This window comes from Amblyomma mixtum, chromosome 7 (genome assembly GCF_055824585.1).
Source record: "Amblyomma mixtum isolate Tamu chromosome 7, ASM5582458v1, whole genome shotgun sequence".
In the NCBI taxonomy this organism is placed as follows: Eukaryota; Metazoa; Arthropoda; class Arachnida; order Ixodida; family Ixodidae; genus Amblyomma; species Amblyomma mixtum.
The window spans coordinates 28,799,472-28,820,734 of record NC_143018.1 but is presented as its reverse complement, the minus strand read 5'-3'; the positions used below and the strand labels follow the sequence as shown (position 1 = coordinate 28,820,734).

The window sequence follows — 21,263 nt, the reverse complement described above, 5'->3', positions numbered from 1 at the left end:
ATCTGAAGAGCCTGAGTTTGGCATGTGAGAGGGGACAATTCCGCTGTGCCACAACAGTTTGACGTTTTTTGCAGCTGAATAAAGGAGTGTCTGGTGAATCCAGGGTTGTCTCAGAAGCGTACACGAGTAATTCTGAGCATATAAATTACAGATGCCGCAATTTACAGAGTACAAAAGTAAGTTTCCAGTAAATTTACTTCTGGCTTGGCCTGTTGTAGCACCATCATGCAGCACCCACTGAAAATCCCCCTCGCACTGTACAATGCTGGCCCAGCAGATGGCGCCATAATGCAAGCACAAATGCTTTCGCATTAGTGCACATAAGTGCCTCCTTGAATTTTTTTTTAAACATACACGATACGTTGCGCACGCCTGCAACAGTGTAGCTTAAGTACTGTCATCAGCACCAAGTGAAATGTGAACAGCAAAATAAGGTCCTTGTTGAGGAGGACCGACTATTTTCGCTTTGAAAAGTGATAACAGTTTTTTAAATATGAGGATGCATAGCGCACAAAATTGAAGGGACAGAACACAAGCGCTAAACTTCCACTGAATGATCGTTATTTGGCGCGGACAACCTTATAAAGACCACGTAAGGTACAGGTACCTGTACCTTATGTGGTCTTTGTAAGGTTGTCCACGCCAAATACCACTGAAGTTTAGCGCTTGTGTTGTGTCCCTTCAATTTTGTGCGCTATGGACCCTCATGTTGACTACCCACTAGCCCGAACCCTGACCCTTTTAAGTTTTTGAAGGTAACATTTTTGTTTTTCTGTTCCTACTTCAGTTGTTTCATTGGCTTTTGATTTTATGTTGATGGTGTGGTGGCTCAGTGGTTAAGGTGCTCCGTCGCTGAGCTACAGGATTCGGGTTGAATCCTAGCCACAGCAGCTGCGTTTCGATGAAGACAAAATGCAGAATGTGCTGTGCGACGTCAGCACATGTTGCAGTACCCCAGGTGGTCTAAATTAATCCGGAGACCTCCACTACGGCATCGCTCGCAGCCAATGTGCCGCTTCCGGACATCGAACCCCACAATTTACAACTTATTTACATCAGTGCTTTCACATAAAAAGACCTTGAACAATGGCCTATCCCTTTGGAAGTGTGCTTATCAGCTCGCCAAAGGTCTCATTTTGGGCACTTTTGTTTCACTCGGTGAATTTCTAAACCAGCATTTGTATGAACTCAACTGTTGGGTAGTGCGCTTGTCTCAATGCTAGCAGGCCATATAACGCAGGTTACAAAGAGGTCGAGTCAGCTGGCCTATGCATTAGACCACATTTAACTGCATTTGCAGTGGGGAGTCGGCTTAGCAGCAGGGTATAGCAGAAGCATCAAAAGGGGTGTCTCCTCAAGGTGTTTGTACCTCCAAGACCCTGCTAGTGCACTACAGGGTCTTGGAGCTTCCTTTTTCGTGCCTGCACCAGCCTCTTTGATGAATGCCTGGTTTCATGTGTCACCATTAAAATTAGACATTGCATCTGTCCTGTCGTCTGTGTCCTTTGTCTACATTAGTTAAGTGTACACTTATTCCCAAGATCACATACTGACTGGCTCATGAGAGTCTTACTTTTTTTAGCATTGAGAACGACGCGACAACCCACAGTCGTGTCTGGATGGATAACTGCGAAGTCTGATGCCCGAAGTGTTCAGCTTGGAGATACAAACACTACTGAATGTGGGACACCGATCCACATCCTTCAGTTTACTCTTAGATTGGCTTAAAGGGACTATGAAACGATATTTAGCGGGATTAAATAAAGTGGATAAGCGATAGGTGTTCCATCACTCATCACCTTACTAGAAGAATTTTTGAGCTAGCTTCATTAACACCGAAGATATCCACGATTAAAAATGATGCTCCTCCTCTGAAAACGGGTTGGGACTGTGCCCTACCTATGAATTGCCATGCATTAATGCCCGTTTTTTGTAATTTACATAATTGCACCAGCTTTACTGCCCGTCGGTGCAGCCAGCTGCTTGAGTACCTTTTACTGCTGTCTTCGTGAGCGCATCGTGGACTCTGAGCTCAAGCCATGACTTCTTCAAGTGACTGCCGCGATGGACTTTGAACCCTACAAGCATGTAGTGTAGAAACCTGCTTCTGAATGTTGGCAACAACAGCAATGGCTCAGTGGTGGGCTCATCGGACTCGGCCAGCGCACGGGCCCACCCGAGGTGGTAGTGCACATGCCTTCTTCTGCTCTCCTTTAGCCCGGCCATGCCTGGTGACGACGGAGATGACTGCCCCCTACTGGAAGTGTACCCATGATGTCATGGCTGCAGTGAATCGCAGCATCTGGTGGCCTCTCGCTCACCATGAAGTCATCAGTACACGTGACTTACACATTCTAGAAAACAGTTTTTTAAAACCTTCCACTATGCAGTGATCAATCAACCTGTGAATTTCAGAAATTAATAATATATCGCTGGTTTCCACGGACATACTTAGTGTGAATGCTCGAAAGCATTTATTCTGCACATTAAACACATTTACACCAGAAATCTTCAAAACAGTTTCATATTCCCTTTAATCATGAGCAACTGACAAATTAGAAGAAACCGCACATTTCTACTTATTTTTGTACACCCGTATGCTATGTATGTACAGAGAAAGACCAGAGTGGAAGAGTGACATCGAAGTGGAAATTAAGGGGGCGGTGGTGCAGCCTCTGCTGCTGCACTTGTGTCCTTGCTGGGCGACCGCTGTCCGAGCACTTTGACGTAGTTTGCTGGCACCAGGCCAACACGGCTGCCATCTACACTGGCCAGCAGCCAGCCACGCACCCGGGGCTGCAACTCTGCGGCACATGCGAAAGAAAACAAAGTCACCAACATGGTTACACTGTACTAAGCTTCTGCAATGAAATGAAGAAGCAGTTGCTGAGCAGAGTCAACACTAAACATTTAAAAACTCCTATGGGTTTCCTGTTCACAAAAAGGGAGACAAGACTGGTTCCATGTTTACATGCGAAGAATATGACATAATGGTCACGATTATGTCATGTCATTGTGCCACATAATTACACCATATTGCCCATATTGCATTGTAGCGTTTGTTCGTTCACGCTCAAGGCTGCAGGAAAGGGTGTTATCATTTTTGTTTGTGATGCGAGAAGCGACCGGTCTAATCTCGATTGTTCACAGCCATGAACAGCTGCATCTACGTATTTCCAGATTACTATAGATGATCTCGACCTGTTATCTCGAAGTTTCCTTGCCGGCTTTAAATTGAACGATGCCGCGAGCAGGGGGCATTCGTAGATCGACGATTGACGAGCACGCTTGTTGCTTACGCCGCCACCGAGTGATTCAGTTCTTTTGCGGGCGCAAGTCAGCCCAAATAAAGAGCTTCGTTTGCAACTATTTCTGGTGTCTTCCTGACCGCTGGACTGCCGTCACTACAACGTGACAATATCATTATGACTTATCGTTTGCGTATAAATATGTAACTGGTCCTGGCACCCTGTTATTAACAATAAAGTCGCAGTAGTCTTAAAACGCCTTTCCTATAATTTCGACTATGGTCAGCGGCTGCCTTCTTTGTTTCATCACGCATGACCAGACAGATTTCTCTCGAGTGCAATAGGATTGCAAACACTGTGTAGCATAAATTTTCATACTATGAATATCACAGCATAATGCAGTTTGTTGAAGCACCATGAGAATGACTGAGAACAAGGTGTGCGAATATTCGAAATTTCAAACACGAACTGAACATGTTTGTTACTCGCTTCATATTCGATTTGAGAAATTTATACTCGAGAATTTCCGCACAATTAAGAGCGACTGACTACTCCGTAAATCCGACAGTTGCAAAACCGCAGTATCCGAACAGATAATCTGCAGTACAGCCCAAAGTCGTCCTCTCCATTGTCTCCATCGTTTATCGCATGAACTGACCACATTTGGATGCTGCTAAGCTCTGACCTCGCTCAAAGTTCCGCGAGTGGGCTTTCCAAGATATCACATGTGATGAGAACAAGATGGCCAACCAAGCGTTTTGAATAGGGGTGTGCGAATATCAAATTTTTCGAATACGAATCGAATACGAATGCTTGGTTCCGAATATCGAATCGAATATCGAATAATCAAGGACAGAGGCATTAAACCACTACAAAACATTTATCTGAGCACCCAAGAACATCACAGTTCAACTATCAGTGGTGAAATGAGCACAAAAGGTGTGTGTGGCTGCACAAAAAGTATCAAAGTCTCGAACATTGTTTTTCGAAGAGTGGAAATATCGGAGAAGATGGCTAGTACAGAGCATTGATCAAGGCTAGCTTGCCATACGCACAAAAGCACGTTGCTGGGATGAACATAAAAGGTTGTCGTGAAGGAAAACCGGCTGCTCCACATGGTCAGACAGAAGTAGTTCCCTTCTAGCTGAAATGACTTCTGCAGCCACAGAAAATTCCCTCTCAATTGGCACTGAACGGCACGTATTGCGAGGTATTTCGTGCACAGCTCTGACTATACCAGCTTCGCAGGTATGGCCACAAAGAAGCTCACCAGCGTAGTCAGCTACCGCATGGCCCAACGTTACGCATTGCTCTGGGCGCCGCCATGTTGTTATGTCTCTACATGTCGATAGGACTTGCGGACAGAAATGAACGGCGGTGCTCGCAATAAAATATTCGGCTAGATACGAATATTCGCATCGTGTCGAATATCCGAAACAACACGAATACTTGGATTTTGAATCGAATACGAATACTAAAAATATAATATTCGAATTATATTAGAAAATTTCGAATATTCGCACACCCCTAGTTTTGAACAATTACAAGAGAAAGCGTGCAGTTTTTTGTGTGATCCTTTCATAATGTGTTACTGTATATTGCCGCGCATAAGTCGACGTTTTTTTTTTTTAATGTCCTTCGAAAGTTGGGGGGTCGACTTATAATCGGAGTCGATGTATATGCGGAGTCTTAAAGGGACACTGAGGAGAGCACTATTAATATATTTTTTATAGCAAAATCCGATAGTTCGGCATGTCATGGCTTTGTTGCCACTTGGCCGGCAGCGAAAAATGCATTTATTTCTAAGAAATTTGGATTCGAAGTTGAAAAGGTTTTTCCCGCCGCTGTGATTCAAACTTGGGATTCGGCTATGACGACAGAGGACTAAGTGACGTGAAACATGACGTGACATGACGTGATGCAGACTCCGTGATTTCTGGCGGCCAGCAGTGCGGCCTAGCAGCAGCCGAAAAGAAAGCTACCGCCGGCCGCACGTTGAAGGCATCTATCGGCTATTGCGGCCGTCGCTACAGTCGCTTCGCTTACGTTTGCACCGGCGTTTTGCGAGCGTTACGATGGATCTCGTTCTCGAAGTCGTCAACGAAGTTCTCGCAAATAGACACCTTTAGCATACTGTGTACCTTGATACCGCTAGCGGAATACCGGGAGCCCGCCTAACGCCGGCGAGCAGGCGCTGATTGGTCCCGACGCTTCAGGCGAGCGCGTAGCTGCCCGGCACGTGGCGCCATCTGGCGACGTCAAGGAGATTTGCGCATGCATTGGCTGCGCCTCAGTGATTTGTGCTTCTCGTGTCCTAGCATTGCTAGAACCATTGGTTCTAGCAACACTGTTTTGTTATATGACGTCATGACGCTTGTACTTGCGAGTTTGGCCTGTGGCGGCGATACCTGTATCTTGGTTCTTGCTCTTTTCTACGTTACAAGAGCTTTGTTGTCAGTATGAGTGGTGTTTTTGTAATGAGGAGCTGGTATTCTGTCGATACAAGCCAACTTCAATTTCTCCTCAGTGTCCCTTTAAAGTCGGCCTGTTTTCGACCGAGTCGCGGATAATATCACGTCCCGTGCGATCGTAATTCCATAATAGTTGTCAGAGACGGTGCGAAAGTGGATAAATGTTTCTTTATGACTCGGCCTTCTGAAAAACTTTTTGGGCGAGCTAGGATCGCAGGGTGCGGCAGCATCAACCTAAATTCGGAGTGAGTGAACAACTTTATTATGCTCTAGATTTGATTTTCTTCTGCAGCTGTCAGATGGCTTCGTCCATCTGCTTGCTCAAAGGTCGGTTGCCCTTAGTCCAGGGCTCCACTGGAAGCTGCTGCCAGTTGTGCTCGCCGAATCAGACCTTCTTGGTCGACTCGGCGCTCACTGGACAGCACTCCCTCCCATTGCTCCGCACTCGGGTTTGTTATAACTGGTACCACGCTTATCTTCTGGCATGCCCACGTTATGTGGTACAGCGTGGATGGTTCTTGGCACCAAGGGCATTTGTCAGTGTATTGTGTGGGATACATTTTGTTGAGTACGTGTAGGTTCGGGTACGAGCCCGTTTGTAGCTGCCTCCACGCGACAGTCTTCTCTGGTAAGGGAGTTGTGTGGTGATAGATACCGCTTTCTGCAGCCCTTGTAATAATTTAGTATCGCCGAATAATCTCAGGGTACAGGTTCGTTCCCCTCGAGGTCGGCTCCTTTGGATGCTCGGTAATAAGTGTACCCTCGAGCTTATCCTGTCCGCCTCTTGGTTCCCTGTTACTCCCACGTGTACCGGCGTCCATACTATCGTCTGCCTGATTGGTTCTTCATTTGGTTGTCGTTGTGTTATGTGGCCCCCAGAGCGGAGTATGCGGAGCGCTCTGTGCCCTATTCTGCCACATAGGTAGTTGCGGCATGCTGGTTGTGAATCTGTAAGGATTGTTCGAGACCGTTTAGATCGATAGCCCTCCGCTGCCGCTAGAGCGACGGCCGCTTCTTCAGCCTCAGCTATCGTGCAGTCTTGCAGTGAGACGCTGGTGATCTCGCGTAGGGTCGAGTCAATCACCGTTGTTACCGCATTGCTGTTGTGCTGCCCCGCTGTTCTGGTGTATGTGGCTGCGTCCACGTATACCGTCGTTTCTTGGGGTGCTAATGTCTTTTGTAGGTATTCAGCCCTTGCCTCTCTGCGTGCTTTGTGCAGGTTGGGATCCATGTTCCTGGGAATTTGGAGTCTAACTTTTTTTTGCCCAAAGGGGGTCACGAGTTGGGGGGTCGACTTATAATTGGCAACATACGGTACATACTTAACAGCCCCATGAATGGAACTTGTCCTCTAGCCTTACCAACTCTGAGCTCCGCCATCTCCTTTTGGTCAACTGTGATATGCGGGAACACCCGAATTCAGCATGGGGCTCCCAAAGGGTGGCAGGGCAAGCGATTGCATAAAAATCTCGATTACTGCATGCTCCATTACATGCTTGCAGTGTGTAGAGTGGCTGGCGATTGCTCATTCGTCGATGTATGGGCCGCACCACCGCTCCCTTTTCGCAATGCGTACTGCACAACTACCGATGGCGGCATACAGGCAGCGCTAAGCGACTGCAGCTCGCACGTTCATATAATCCGTATCGGTGCGGAAGTGTGTTTGGAACATCCGAAATTCTGAACATTGTCCACAATGCACACCAGGTGGGGAATTCATGAATTCGTATCAACCATGTTCACATCACTGAGATGTTACTGTATTGCAATTAGAAATTATTCGAAGAAAATTACTATACGCTTTGAACCAAAAAAGTCACAATTCGCACATGCCTACACAAGAGGCCTAGAAAAAAATCGCCCCCCACCCCACCCGACAGCAATCTGGAGGCGCAAAACTATACTTAACAGTTATTTTTGTCACCACTGTTAATTATACTTTGTCTTTACTGTGTTTCATTCAGTCATACATTATTTTTTCCTTTAGCAGTCTTCTTATTTCGCTTGTTTGCACTGGATTATGAAAAAATGCACTGGCGATCATGTGATATCATGCAACAAATCTGCATAAGCAGTACTGTTTGTATATTTTGCTTTGACATTGGCTGCCTTCCCATTGTGCCTCTGAGTTTGATTTCGCTGTTGCTTTTTCGTTCCGCTGCTACAGGGGCTTTTTAGGCAGTGGTGGCTCATACATGGGAGGTGCATTTTTATGGGTGCCTGGGTGGAGGCTTTACACGCACGCACAGGAGGAGAGAGAGAGAGAGACCGCAGCTTTCTCAATGAAAGTGGTCTATACTGCTAACGCAGTAAAAACAGCACTGTAGGAGTAAAAGAATACATAACAACCGATATAATCGTAAATATATGTCTCAAATCATGAAAGTCAAGCACCATCAAAATGTACAGACTCTGCATTACTCTTGCATGTCCCTTCCCACCCCTGCTCTCTGTTTGTGAGCCTTCATAAGAAGATGAAGGACTTAGTGCTGCGTTCCTTCCACACAAAATGTTAAAGCCAGTACGGGACCCCAACGCTAATACAGCTGCAGGCAAGGACTGGCAAAAGGATTTCAGCGTCTCCTCCTCCTCACCTCTGGGAGCAAGGCGCAGTTCCTGTCCAGCAGTGAGGGCGAGCTCGTTGGGGCCCTCAGCCCGGAAGTCGTACTGGGCCAGAGCCACAAAGTGGTCGTCCACGCCGAGTGCCCATCGTGACTCTGCAGCGGAAGCGAAACGAGGCCACACCAATCAACAGTGTCATCAATGGGTAGAGTTCGTTCCATGTTGTGTGTGTACAAAATATGTGGCATTCAAGATGCATGTTCTATATTCTTCAAAGTTGCATGCAGTAGAGCCTTACTAATTCGAAGCCCGTTGCACCGCGTGAAATATTCAAGTTCAACGGGTTTTTGAATTTGGAGCAAAACTAAAAAGGCAAGCGCTACACATTGTTGAACAACTTGCAGCACATTAGTGTCACCGCGGTTGCACTCGATAAGCTGCAGGTGATGCTTAAGGGGGGACACTGGTCTTAGACCTATTTTCCTTACTTTTAGTCCAATCCTAATGAAAATGTACCGCCTTGCTCAGTTTTTTATACTGATTTCAGCAATGAAATTACCTTTCACATAAATTAGTCGGTTCCGAAGATAATTAATTTTAATTAGCCATTCATTAGTACCTCGGGGCAAAAAAAACTGCTCAATAAAAATTATTTTTAATCCATGGCTACATAGTATGCTGATTAAAGAGTGCAATAATCAAAACCATTTTTACTTATTACCCTCATTAGTAATTTTACAGCACTTGGAATATCAACGTTCAAGGTGTGAATGTAATGCATCGATAAACTTTGCGAAATTATAAATTTTTGAAGTGTGATTGAACAAATCTGCTTCGATTATTGCACACACTGTGCCTTCAGCTTCCCTTAGCAAACAATATGACATGTCTATCTGTCCTAGATGTTGAGATATCGACATACTAAGACAGCCAGATGTCCAAAATTTTCATGCCATTAAATTGTCTGCTCCAGCATAAATTCAGCCCACACGATGATCTGAATTTAATATTATGGTCAAAATGCTGGTTCCTTAAGGGAAAAAATTGGTACGGTTGGAAAATAATAGCTGCAGATTCCACAAATCTCATTTTTTGAAAAATCGATTTTTTGGTCATTTTTTGGTCTCAAAGACCAGTGTCCCCCCTTAAAGAGTAAATTTTCCCACAGCAGGAGCTCGTTTGAACCGTGCCACTGCCAGCCACCAAAAATTCCGTCGTGCTGGTCTTCGAATTAACTAGGTCAATGCAAGCTACTGGTTTGAATGAATTGGCAAAATTCACACAACAAATTATGGGGCCATAAAAATTCTACAAATTATCTGGGATTTCGAACAAACTGAATTCGAATTACTCGAGGTTTTACTGTATTTGGGTCATGTGCACAAAACTACGAGTGCTAGCAAGGCCATTCAGCTGGTTTCCAGCTGTTGTTCAGCTCCTGTTTTGGTGCTCTTTTCTTTACTTTTAACCACTACTGAAGGTCCCCGTTCAATTTTCAGCACCCAAACACACTTTTAAGACAACCAGCAGGCAGAAGTGTGGAAGTAAAACAAGGTAGTATTTGGCAACGAGTCAATTTTCAGAAGCCGTCTGTTATGAAGAGACATCAGAGCCAGATGCACACACAGAGGACAGAGGCAACAAGCACTGATCTCCAAGCTGCACTACAAGATAGCAGATTGTATGCAATGCGAGTCCCAGATTATCAAAATGTGAGGTGCACAGCCCATTCCATTCACTTTGTTTTTCCAGAAAAAATCATACATCCTGGAGAGATTCTACGGCTGAAAGCTGCTAGAAAACAGCCTGGCTGCAGGCTGCAGGACATGCAAGACAAAGCTCCAAATCACCCCTGTTTACACCCGAACAAATACATTCAATTCATTGTCCTTCGAATCACAGCAGCAAAAGCTGAACTGCCATAGGGGTTGGCCAGTTTAGTCTGTCTGACGACTACACCTACAAAACTGACAGTCTTTTTATTTATTTACAATACTGTTAAGCCCTTGCGGGCTATTACAGACCCTTGTTTACAAAATCTGTACTCTTGGCAAATAAATGTAAAAACAGGAGGAAAAAAAAGGTATACACATAGTTAACACGAAAAAAGAAGTCCACCATATATGTTTCTCCCATCTAGCAACATCTTAGCCATGCTTACGTATCAACCTTATGTGATACCTAGGTTGAGGGGCCTATGAGGGATAACTGGTTAATAAACAACTAAACAATGCCACCTGGCAACAGCGCTCCCATAGAATCGCAGTTGCTTACCCCTGCGGGCAGCTGCTGCGAAGATCCTCCAGAGGAGCCATGGTGCGCCGACAACAAAGCCGAAGAACGCCACGATGGGCCATGAAGAGCCATCGCCCGAGGGAGGGGCCGATGGCAGAGGAAGTGCCCCACCGGCACTGTTCGCCTGGCTCCAGGCAGCCTCAGCCAGGTCAGCACGGCGCCCTGCAGTTGAACACGGCAACAGGTGCAAGCTGAGCAATAACTGGCACTCGAAGGAGGGGTAAAGAAAATTTACACGACCAGGATTTCTTTAATCTGCTGAACCGCATGTCCTGTACAGACTTGAGTGGAAGTGATGCTCGCAAGCATTAATCAAAATGTATTTCTCAAATGTAGGTGTTCCCATGAACATTATGAAAAAAATTAGAGATCACTACAGCGACCCACATTGGGAGAATGCAAAAGCATTGACGCCTTCTCGACACCTCTCTTTATTAAGTATAGGCCAATTGATTAATTATAGGGCAATCCAATAAGTATTAATTAATTAATTAATGGTGAAATGATAATTTATTGATCAATTCATTAATAATTGGTCAAAAGATTAATTATAGGTCAACTGATTAATTATCAATCAACTGATCAATTATAGATTTTTTACCTTATCAGTTGATGAATGATTACCCATTTCGTTGTTCAAATTCAACGCCTTAATTGTATTTCTGTCCCCTTGATACCCATCCAACCCTCCATTGCTTTTGCTTGTAATTAATTATCAATTTCTTAACCTCATTGGTTGATAATTGATTACCCATTTCGTTGTTCAAATTCGATGCCTTAACAGCATTTCCATCCACTTACTATATATCCGTCCAAACCATTCAACTCTCCATTCCTTTTGCTTCAAATTAACTAACTGTTCCAAATCAATGAAGTGTTTCTAATCAAATACTTTGGTTTTCATTCACCAAACACATTTCAATCCATTTCGAATTTTTATTTTTCACTTTGTACAATTCCCTGCTACTGCTTGCAGTCTACGCTATTTTTCTAATTATTAGCTGCAATTAATTGGATAATCATCTTCGTCACAATTTCTTTTGCGCACCATCCTCGCACCAACCTCTATCGATTAGGACCATTCGTTTGAAGCTACCTCTTCTGAGAACGTCACAACTGCTGCGGACATGTTCTGGTGACACGACCCTGCCGATATGGCCTAGAAATGCTTATGCATTAAAAATTATGGGAGAACCTAAGCAGTTCTTATGATGTGTAAGTGTGAGAAGATTACTTGCCACTCAGTGTGTCGCTGAGTTAATGTGTGTGCATCCGCTTGCGTCTTCCCGTGGGTTACCTCTCCCCGTCTTCGCAAGCATCGTCGCCCATGGAAACTATTAATAGTTTGCACGGTGTGTGCGTTATTGTGGTTGCGTCCCACTGTCTGGTGTTGTGACGCGAGATGCTGCGGACATGACAAATGCCCGATTGTGGCTCAGATACAGTAATATTATCGCTTATGAGCGGTACGTAGAGCAGCGATGAAGTTGGCAATTTTTAAGGCCTTCTTATTTTTTTTTGCAGAGAGATTCTTTTTCTGAAGTCCACGGATAGTTTTAATGACATTTGTAGAGTCCCGCTGAGTCCAAAATGTCGGTCTCAGTAAACCTGACGGAAACTGCAGGACACAGCAAATGAAAGAGGAACTCGGACAGGGATCCACACCACACCCAGTGTAGGTGCCACGAGGTGACTTCAGAACTCTTTCGTGTATTGAACAGCAAGCAACACCCTCTAATTTCACATCACATGCATATATTCCCATTCATCCTCTAATAACAGCACTTGCCGTCTGTCGTCGGTTACCACCTCCAGTGAGCCGTCTGCCAGCCACTCTATGCTGAGCTCCCGCTAAGCCTAACACGTCTCCACACTAGCTCAACGTTTATGGCCGCATATAAAAAAAAAGTTAACACCGATAGTAAAAATATCTCATCAATGCCGCAGTGGGACTAGCAGGACACTTGCCTCTTAACAGCAACCAGGCCCGAAGAAACAGCCACCGCAAGGAGCGCACCAGGGCCAGAGCCGACAGCGTTTGAGCCAGGTGCAGCCGAAGCCGTCCAAACTGGTCCGCCACGCCTACCACGGCCCTAAACGAGCTGTATAACGCCTGGTACGTTGATTCCAGCAGCAGGCTCACTGAGGCAAATGCCTGCGACGAGTAAACAAAAAAAAAAACGAGGCACACACATCAGAAATCAAAGTTTCACTTCTAAAATGAATCTAAACAAAATCTCAAGGCTCTATATGAGGATGCTGAGCTCAATACACAACATGACGAGGAAAGGAAGAGCCTGCAAAAGCAGTGCTAAAGAAAGCTAGCTAACATAGTTAAACATCTGCCAGTCCACAAGCTTGAACATCAAGGCAAAACATGTGAGACAATAGCTGATGTTGATATACGGAGAAAGTCAATGACACATGCAGCAAGTCAATCATAAGAATATATTCGCTCCAGAATTTCATGTTATCGCTTTTTAAATCCTGCTGTGAAGCCCATGATACAACACGAGCCCAAAAGCAGAGCCTTACACCTTATTCACTAACAGCCGGTATTCTGTATGTTTCAACCTTTGGGCCTGCTTGCTAAACAAAAAATTTGGCATTCCAGGTAGCTCACCGAGTCAAAGGACCTCACCTGAACGACGGCCTCGACTGAGTGGAAGGCACCCCTGGTGCTTTGCTCAGCCAGCTGCTGCAGGGGTCCGGCTCCGTACGGACCATTTGTCCCATACATGCCACCGGTTCCGTACAGGCCGCCTGTTCCATACAGGCCACCAGTCCCGTAGTAGCCACCGCCGTAACCATAGCCACCACCTCCATATCCGTACCGACTGTACAGTCTGTACAAGGGGAAAGGGGTGTACATGAAAACCAGTCTCAGGCATCTGAAGAAGTTTGCAAGCGCTGCGCAAAGAGGCAGAAAGAGAACTCACGGGGAGATTGCTGACCCGTACGCTGAGCCATAAGCCGAGCCATAACCGTATCCGGAGCCACCTATGAGTGGCTGCTGGCTAGGTCTCGGAGGTATGGTTGGTGGCACAGAGGCGCCTAGGCTAGGCTGACCAATGGGACCATTCGGCAGAGCACCACCGCCTCCGAGGCTGTCCTCCCTGCAAAACTCATTCCCTTCAGAAAGCTGGATACACGCTTGTGGAAACGGCTGACGGTTGTAGGTAAGGGCCACTACAATTATCATCATCATAATTTCTTAGCTCCTTAGAGGCCCAAAGGACATTACTAGAGGCCATACTTTTAGGCACTAAAAAGCACGTTTTAGGCGCCATAAATAGGCGGTTAAGACTGCATTTTAGGCACCTAACGGAGAAAAATAGGCACTATAAACTTTATGAAAAGTGCACACAGTTCCGAACTTCAGCGCGCAATATCTGCCGTAAAATAAAACAAAAACACAGCAAGAATGATTTGGGACCTTAAGCAAGGTGCAAACATTGGAAGCCTTTTTTTTAAGGCTGTTGCGCAACTTTTAGTACAATACACATGCTTCAGCAGAGAAAAAGGGACGGTTACCAACCCTTTTAAAACACTTTGGTATACCTCGAAACAACCAATTCGCTTGCCATGTACAAAAGTAAAAACAATGAACACCTTAACAGGAGACCATGCATTTATAAATTGATAGAAACATTGTCAATTCAAAGCATCTGACAAATGAGTTCAGTCTTTGCTCACACAGGAATTGAACTTATTTAGTGCAGGCATACACGATGCTTCAACATTAATAAATATGTTGTCATTTGTAGCGCCATCTTGTAAACTACCACTTTAACAGCCAAAGTCATGAACAAGCTGCCACGATAAAATGGCAGAAATTAGGAAAAAGCTTGCTTCGATATTTTCGGCTGACGTGGTTGATATTGTGTACGCAGCCGACGTAGGTGCAGTGTTCACTACAGCCAACTGACGAGGTCATCTAATGTTGACACGTGTGTTGTACTCAAAACCGAAATGGATTCGAAAGCAAACGGAATCTGAAAGCAAAACCACAGCGTATTTCAGGCCCCTTTTCTGTAAAATAGGGCATTTTTAGGCACCGACGTCGGAAATACGCATTTATAGGCACTGACACCCAAAATAGGCATTTATAGTCACTATAGAAAGAGTATTAAACATATTGTCAACACCTAATTCGTGCTCATATGTAAAAATGGTGCGCCTACGAAGCGTTGAAAAAAATAGGCATTTGCCTAAAATCCGGTCTCTAGTCATTCCATATCGAGGGATGATATAAAATGCAGGGGGCAGCACACAAACGCCACCCAATGTCACACAGTTTTTAACACGCAAATATAACAAATACGGCAAGAAAAACGAAGAGTAGAAACATTCAAGAAGGTTGCTGCCCGCTGACAATGTTGCAGTGAAAAATAGAATAGTTAAATAAGGCACTCAGTGACCGTTTCGGGAGAAAAATCAATGACAATGAAAGCAGCAATGTAGAGGCCCATAGAGTTCCTTAAAATTACCTAGAGGGAATGGCGCACCGCCTATGCGAGTTTTTTAAAGACCAGTTCGTCCACCGCGGGAATGCCGGGAAGATGAGGTTTTGTGTAGGCCCTAAACTTGGACCCTTGCTCGAAATCGGTAGCTGTGATTGGAGTAAATGGCAGTGGCCTTGTAACACGACACCCGCAATACACGAGCCACAACGTAGCTTCGTCTCCTCAAAGCTTAAACGCCGCTCCAAACTCTGCCGCGAAGCGTGTCTTGAAAGCTGCGAATTCCGGTTTAGAGATTTTCCCCCGAACTTCGAAAGAACAAAATGAGGAACAATGAATGACTGCCGGCGCAACGCTTGACCGGACTCTTGGGCGCAAATACGCATCGTGTCTGGGTACGCTCTTCGTCCTCACTACTGACCGCCAAGAGCGAACTTCCCATGGCCATGAGAAACATTATGCGCGGTGCCGAAGTCTAAATGGCCAACTGGGATCACGGGCAGTTCGAAATACAGTGCCACTTCGACGAGACGCGATCGAACGACAGTAGTTCTGCTTACTTTTAGCCCCGAATATTTGGAAATCTTTTTGGTGTCACTTACCGCAATGGAGGAACCAAATAAACCGCGCCTGCTCTATTCCGAACGTGCCTGCAAGTCGGAAACCCGTGTCCGCAGTTGTGATGCGGTCGAGGATTCATTATCGTTATACGGAACTTGAAAACAAAGACGATGATATCGCAGGCCTGCGGTAGAATGCCGCCACCATCTAGATTCGTAACCTCTACTCACGGAGGAAGGAAAGAACTTCCTTCATGTCTCTACTAATGATTATGATGATGATGATGATGAAGAGATTGTGGCGATCATTCGCTGATAGGTGGACACGAATTATGCGTTCTAGATTTGAAAAACAAGCTAGAAAGAAAAATTTTGCAAATTATTCCGTGCTACACTTGGACTGCCCCACCGCGAGAGAAATGCACACGTACAGAGGCTGTGTTCGGTAGCTTTCGATGCCGTTACTGCCGGTTCCTGCTCCTCGAAAGTGGCCGACGCTCTCTCCGGCCGCATGCAACGGCGACCGCAAGAAAAAACGCAAGTGTTAAAAAGCCTTTTCACATCTGCTCACAGGAGTTGAGCTTTCAGGTTCCAGCACCAAACCACAGCAAACGGCAGCTCGACTGACTTGAAGCGCAATTAGGTTTTACTTCGGCAGTAAAAATGCAACTAGGAAGCAAGTACCGTTTACTTTGAAAGGGCATAGATAAGAAATTTTCGATGGCGTTTTTTCGAAGGGAACGCGCCCACGCAGTCAACACGAAATAATAAAATGACCTCTTTACAGCGTAGTTTCGGTTTCTGAAACTGACTGTCAAACACAGTGCTATCGACAGTGGCGGGACGTGGCAGTGAAATTCTGCGAAGTGCGCGAAGTTGTGCACCTTTACCATGGAGGGGAAAAAAAAACTAAAAGGGAGCGTGACGTCAGAATCTTGAAGCCTAGTCTTAAAAAATATAATAGAAAGCATCATGAGAAATAGGCTCATCACGCATCCTTCCTCCATGCCCTCAAGTGACAAGGCATCGGTAGCCGGATTTCGGTTTCGGTTTCGCTCTCTCGTTGTATTGTGTCAGACGATCAACACGGCTGCGCTCGAAATTTGAGAAGCACACACAGGCCATGGAGATTGGAGATTTGTATGTGCCGAGAGGCCAGTGCCTCAGTGCACCCGTGTGTTTCGCGAAGTGCGGCTGGGTCGTCTGAGCTGCGCAATGCAATGCTGCGTGCCGGGATGTAGGATCCGTACGGAAGAACGCCGTCCTGGGGTCTCATCACAATCACAAACAGAAAACTCTTGCTACTGTCACTAATGGTAGCGTCTGTCAGGTCGCAGTAACGAAAGCGACAAGGGCAGCCAGTTCTCAAGCAACGGCGTGAGCCCACAGCACCGCGTCAACTCCGAGCATCGGCTCCGAAACCGACAAACAAGCTAACGCCGAGGGCCGGGAGACCCCGCGCAGGGGCAGACGTAAAGCCTCCGGCACTCTCTCTCGACAGCGAGAGAGAGAAATACTTTACTACTGCATTTCACGTCGGAACCGCGTATGTGCGCGTGCGTATTCGGCGCGACTTGTGCCTCGAGAATAGCGGAGAATGGCGGGCCGAAGTCCGCCTGCCCGAGAAATAGAATCTTGCGCAGCGCGCCGGAGCGCTCGTTAAACACGTCCGTCCGCGTATAGCGTACAGCGACGTTAGTTCAAATGCGCAGTGCCCACCGACGAACCCTTTGATGAAAAGTTTACCTGCAGTTTTCTACAGTGCACCCAAAAACTAAGGAGAGTAATAAACAGAAGTGTTGAGACGTGGAGCCTTCAGACAACTTCGAGCTCGGTACGCATTCCGCCAAAGCTGCAGGAGAGGCACTGCTGCACTTCTGCGCTACATCGGAGCACGGACGTTCACGGACGTTAAAAAGCACCGCGATCCAAGCTGGTTGGCAGTCTGGTAACTGTGGAGGGCCTATTTCCCAAGAGTCAGTGCGCAAAAGGGCCCTCGGCAGCGGTGTCAGAGGAGGATGGCTTGCAGAGGCTGAGTGCGTCATGCTCCCTTCTAGTTTTTTTTTCCTCCATGACCTTTACCTTTAAGGAGCTCAGTTACCTTCGCCTTTTAGCCTTTTGTGCTGAACACAACAAGGATGCTAAAATGCACAGTGCTCTGTACTTTACAGCAATGCAATGAACTCTAACCGCATCAACACTGGCTTATGATGCTGCAGCTGCTGCTTATGTTAAAAACCTAAACTGACTGCAAGAAAAAGATAAACTTATAGTATACATTGCTGATGCATGTGATGCCGTAGCAGCAGATCACAGTAGCTGTGCCCTACAAGCGGAGGTTAGTATATGTCAAGGGACACTAAGTCAATGTCACTCATGTGTCAATGGGAAGTCAATCACCTGACTAAACACTGCGTTGTTCTAGGGTCACGTACCTAGCACACAGCTCGTCAAAGGTACTGCACAGTAGCAGGAAAAAAAAAAGAACCAGATTCTATTGTGCTATGTTGACGACCACAATAAAAATGTATGCAATCGTCCGTAAAGAAATGCCTTCACACTTCCTGAGCTACTTGTTATATACCATGTTATCACATGGTTAACCCTAGCACTGTACTCTTGCGCTGGCTGCCCTGTCATCCTGATTTAATGCACGGTCAATTTCAGTACATTAACTTCTACTTTGCAGCAAAGGCCACTCACAGGCATTAGGCAACCAACACAAATCAAAGCATAGAGCAATTACTAACTCATACATGCATAGTGTCGTACACATAGGGCATTGCTTTCTTCTGTAGTAACTCTAACAGCTCACTGTATAAAAGTTTTGTTCGTTGAGTGCATTCAGAAAATGATGCCAGTCTTATCGTAAGCAGTGAGCAGACTCGACAGCATCAACCACATTATGATTCCGCAAGGAAAGCAAACAATACATGTGCACTGTCATGAGAGAAACATTGCGTACAAGGAGAAAAATAACATTAGAGCCGATGTCTAGTGATTCAAGTTTTACTGCACACAATATGTACTGCATTTTCCTATACTGTCATACATGTAGGATAGCACAAAAGACTTGTGCGGAGAAAATATTTTTATCAGTAAAAGGAAGACTCTGAATGCTGAAGTGAAGTTAACATTTTATGTCTAAAAATATTCAGTTCTTTTTAATTTGCTGAAATTCTGTCATGCATGATTTACTCGGACTGGGTGATATATGACTGGGCAATAGATATACAACACATGCATTTTACATTCTCATTAAGTGAATTTTCTTCACGGCACGTTCAGCACATTCTCTCAACGAGCAACATATTGCTGTCTGCAGGTTCAGGTAGAAAACCTTTACGTAGCCTAAACTCTAGCATCAATATTGTTTGAGAATGGGAGAAGAATTTTTGTGAGAATTTTGATACCATTAACTTTACCCACCTAAAATGCTTGGTTTCAAAACCGAACCATCGCTTGCACCATTTAAAGGTTTACATCACTCGAAAGAGTGCAAATTTCTTGTCTTTTTATTATCGTCAGTTTGACAGAACCTACTGAATTACTGAAGTCAGGACCAGCACTCAAAGAAAAAAGTTCTTACGATGTCTTAGTACGAAATTATAATCATTTTGAAATTATCTTACACTTTGTAGTAATACATTTTCACAAGGAGTACCTCCGGAATCTCCACAGAACAAAAAGAGCTTGCTACAAAAGGTTTGACAAGTGCACAAGTCAAACTCTAAAGCTTATTTGCACAGCGACAACTGTTTGCATCTTTTGTCACTTTTGAACAGAAGGAAAATGTAGAGCAGGACCATTCAAATAGTGGCACAAAGCCCTGAAGTACCCTTGCATAAAGTGAGATGTGTGTTTGACCCTATCCTAACATATCTAGTGACCTTGGGCATTGCCTGTCTTATCTCTGTGAAGTGCTTTGACACAACCACTCCACTTATTTGCATGAAATACAGACACAGTCCGCTCTGTCTTCTCGCTGCCAATGCCAAGGTTATGTTGCTGAACTATGTCAGAAAAAGGTATTAATTAGTAAGCTCAAGAGTAAACTGACTGCGTGTGGAAAGAACACACACACAAATGTGTACGCAAGCCAAATGAAGTGGCCAGAGCAGTGCAAGGCACACGCTGTTTAAGCATAAACAATTTTCATTTCTTTTCCATCGCGTCTTAAAATTTTAGTGGTCCTCTCTCGGCGTCGCAATGAGAGTTACTCACCTAAAAGCAATTCAACAAGGTTACTTGGCATTCGACCATAAGATAACAGACTGGGCGCTGCACATTTTTAATACACGATGTATTGGCTGCTACCTCCTCCTCGCAGATATGCTGGGAATCGAACCCACAACCTCGAGCCCAGCGCAACGCCTCGCTCACAACGCAAGCACGGAGGATGGTTTTTAGGATGGAGCTTATGGTTTTTATGGTTTATGGGGCTTAACGTCCCGAAGCGACTCAGGCTATGAGGGACGCCGTAGTGAAGGGCTCCGGAAATTTCGACCGCCTGGGGTTCTATAACGTGCACTCACATCGCACAGTACACGGGCCTCTAGAATTTCGCCTCCATCGAAATTCGACCACAGCGGCCGGTCTCAGGAACTTGACAGCGTGCAAACAACAACGTGTAAGACGGGAGATACCGCCGTGTACGAAGACCCAATCGCCAGACCGCTGAACCTATTCCTAATACCACAAACCGCGCTGTTTAATGCGGTGGCGGCACAACTGCAATCGTCACAGCTCTACTACAATGCAACCCATGGATGTCGGTGCGCAGTTCCACTCCAGCAGAGCCGGAAGCGGCCTGTGTATATAGAAAGCGCGTAAGGTCGTTCAGGCGGCCTCACGGAAGGCGACACAGAATCGCACCCCCTCTCCAGCCTTCCTCATAAGGTCCACACGCATAGCACCTCCAAAAACTTAAACCAAGGCATGGCTAGCAGAGCCTCGGTCATCATACACCACAGATTTCGTGCCAAACAATTTCAGCTTCTTCGTAGCACACTTACTACTTTCAGAGACTCAGCATAATACCGAGGCGGCTACGCAACACCGCGTTCAAGCGAGGAACTCATTAAATTACCTGCTCTTTTTTTCCTCTAACGTCAGCGGCCAAGGAGCACATTACAATTCGACGGCCGCACCGCTTCTGAGAGATCGAAACGAAGCTCTGCTTCTACCCGCACTAGGGGATCCCATCACATTTATGTTTCTTTAAAAAGCAGGAGCGCTGTCGGGTCACTCACCAGGAAGAGTTGTTTACTGGCCCTGCGGTCGTTGAGGAAGACGGACGACCCGCAGAGCACGTCTCCCAAGGTTTCAGCGGCGACGTCATTGCGGCGATCTCCAACACCTCGCGCAAACAGCCCCTCGACTTTCAGGTGCCACTTGCACTACGATCACACCGAGATCGCGCACCTAATAAGAAGAAATCATTAGAGCGGGCTCAGTGGTGACAGCTACTCTCAAAACATAGCAAGGCCAGTCCCAGCTCTTCCGCAATATTTCACGCGGCTGCCATATTTACATTCATGCCGGTTTTAACCAGTTGTAACGCTACCGCAGTCTCCCATCCACTATCGCTGTTTATTCAAGCAAGAACATTTTTAAGGTAAACTAAAAAGCAATAAAACTAATAAGCAAAAATAATTTATTGTT

General features: G+C 45.7%; 1 protein-coding gene across 3 annotated transcripts; it reads right to left on the bottom strand.

Annotated features, from left to right (window-relative positions):
• Positions 1-2,508: 2,508 nt before the first annotated feature.
• Pex13 (peroxisomal biogenesis factor 13) lies at positions 2,509-21,147 on the bottom strand. 3 transcript variants are annotated; one of them, XM_089552147.1, is made up of 7 exons: positions 20,852-21,147; positions 13,516-13,692; positions 13,218-13,422; positions 12,545-12,731; positions 10,556-10,738; positions 8,314-8,436; positions 2,509-2,804 (listed from the first exon to the last, which is right to left on the bottom strand). In XM_089552147.1, the coding sequence occupies exons 1-7, from the start codon at positions 20,938-20,940 to the stop codon at positions 2,653-2,655; spliced, it is 1,116 nt and encodes a 371-aa protein (XP_089408273.1). In that variant the 5' UTR covers positions 20,941-21,147; the 3' UTR covers positions 2,509-2,652. The 3 variants fall into 3 exon arrangements, with proteins under 3 accessions (XP_089408273.1, XP_089408271.1, XP_089408274.1); XM_089552145.1 differs by lacking the exon at positions 20,852-21,147 and adding an exon at positions 15,642-15,816; XM_089552148.1 differs by lacking the exons at positions 8,314-8,436; positions 20,852-21,147 and adding an exon at positions 15,642-15,853.
• Positions 21,148-21,263: the final 116 nt, after the last annotated feature.

Coding starts and splice junctions, on each gene's coding strand:
- Pex13 (XM_089552145.1), bottom strand. CDS start 15,739: ATGAATCCTCGACCGCATCACAACTGCGGACACGGGTTTCCGACTTGC. Junction 13,693..15,641: donor TATTTGGTTCCTCCATTGCG/GTAAGTGACACC, acceptor TGAGTTTTGCAG/GGAGGACAGCCTCGGAGGCG. Junction 8,437..10,555: donor CGCAGCAGCTGCCCGCAGGG/GTAAGCAACTGC, acceptor CTTCCGCTGCAG/AGTCACGATGGGCACTCGGC.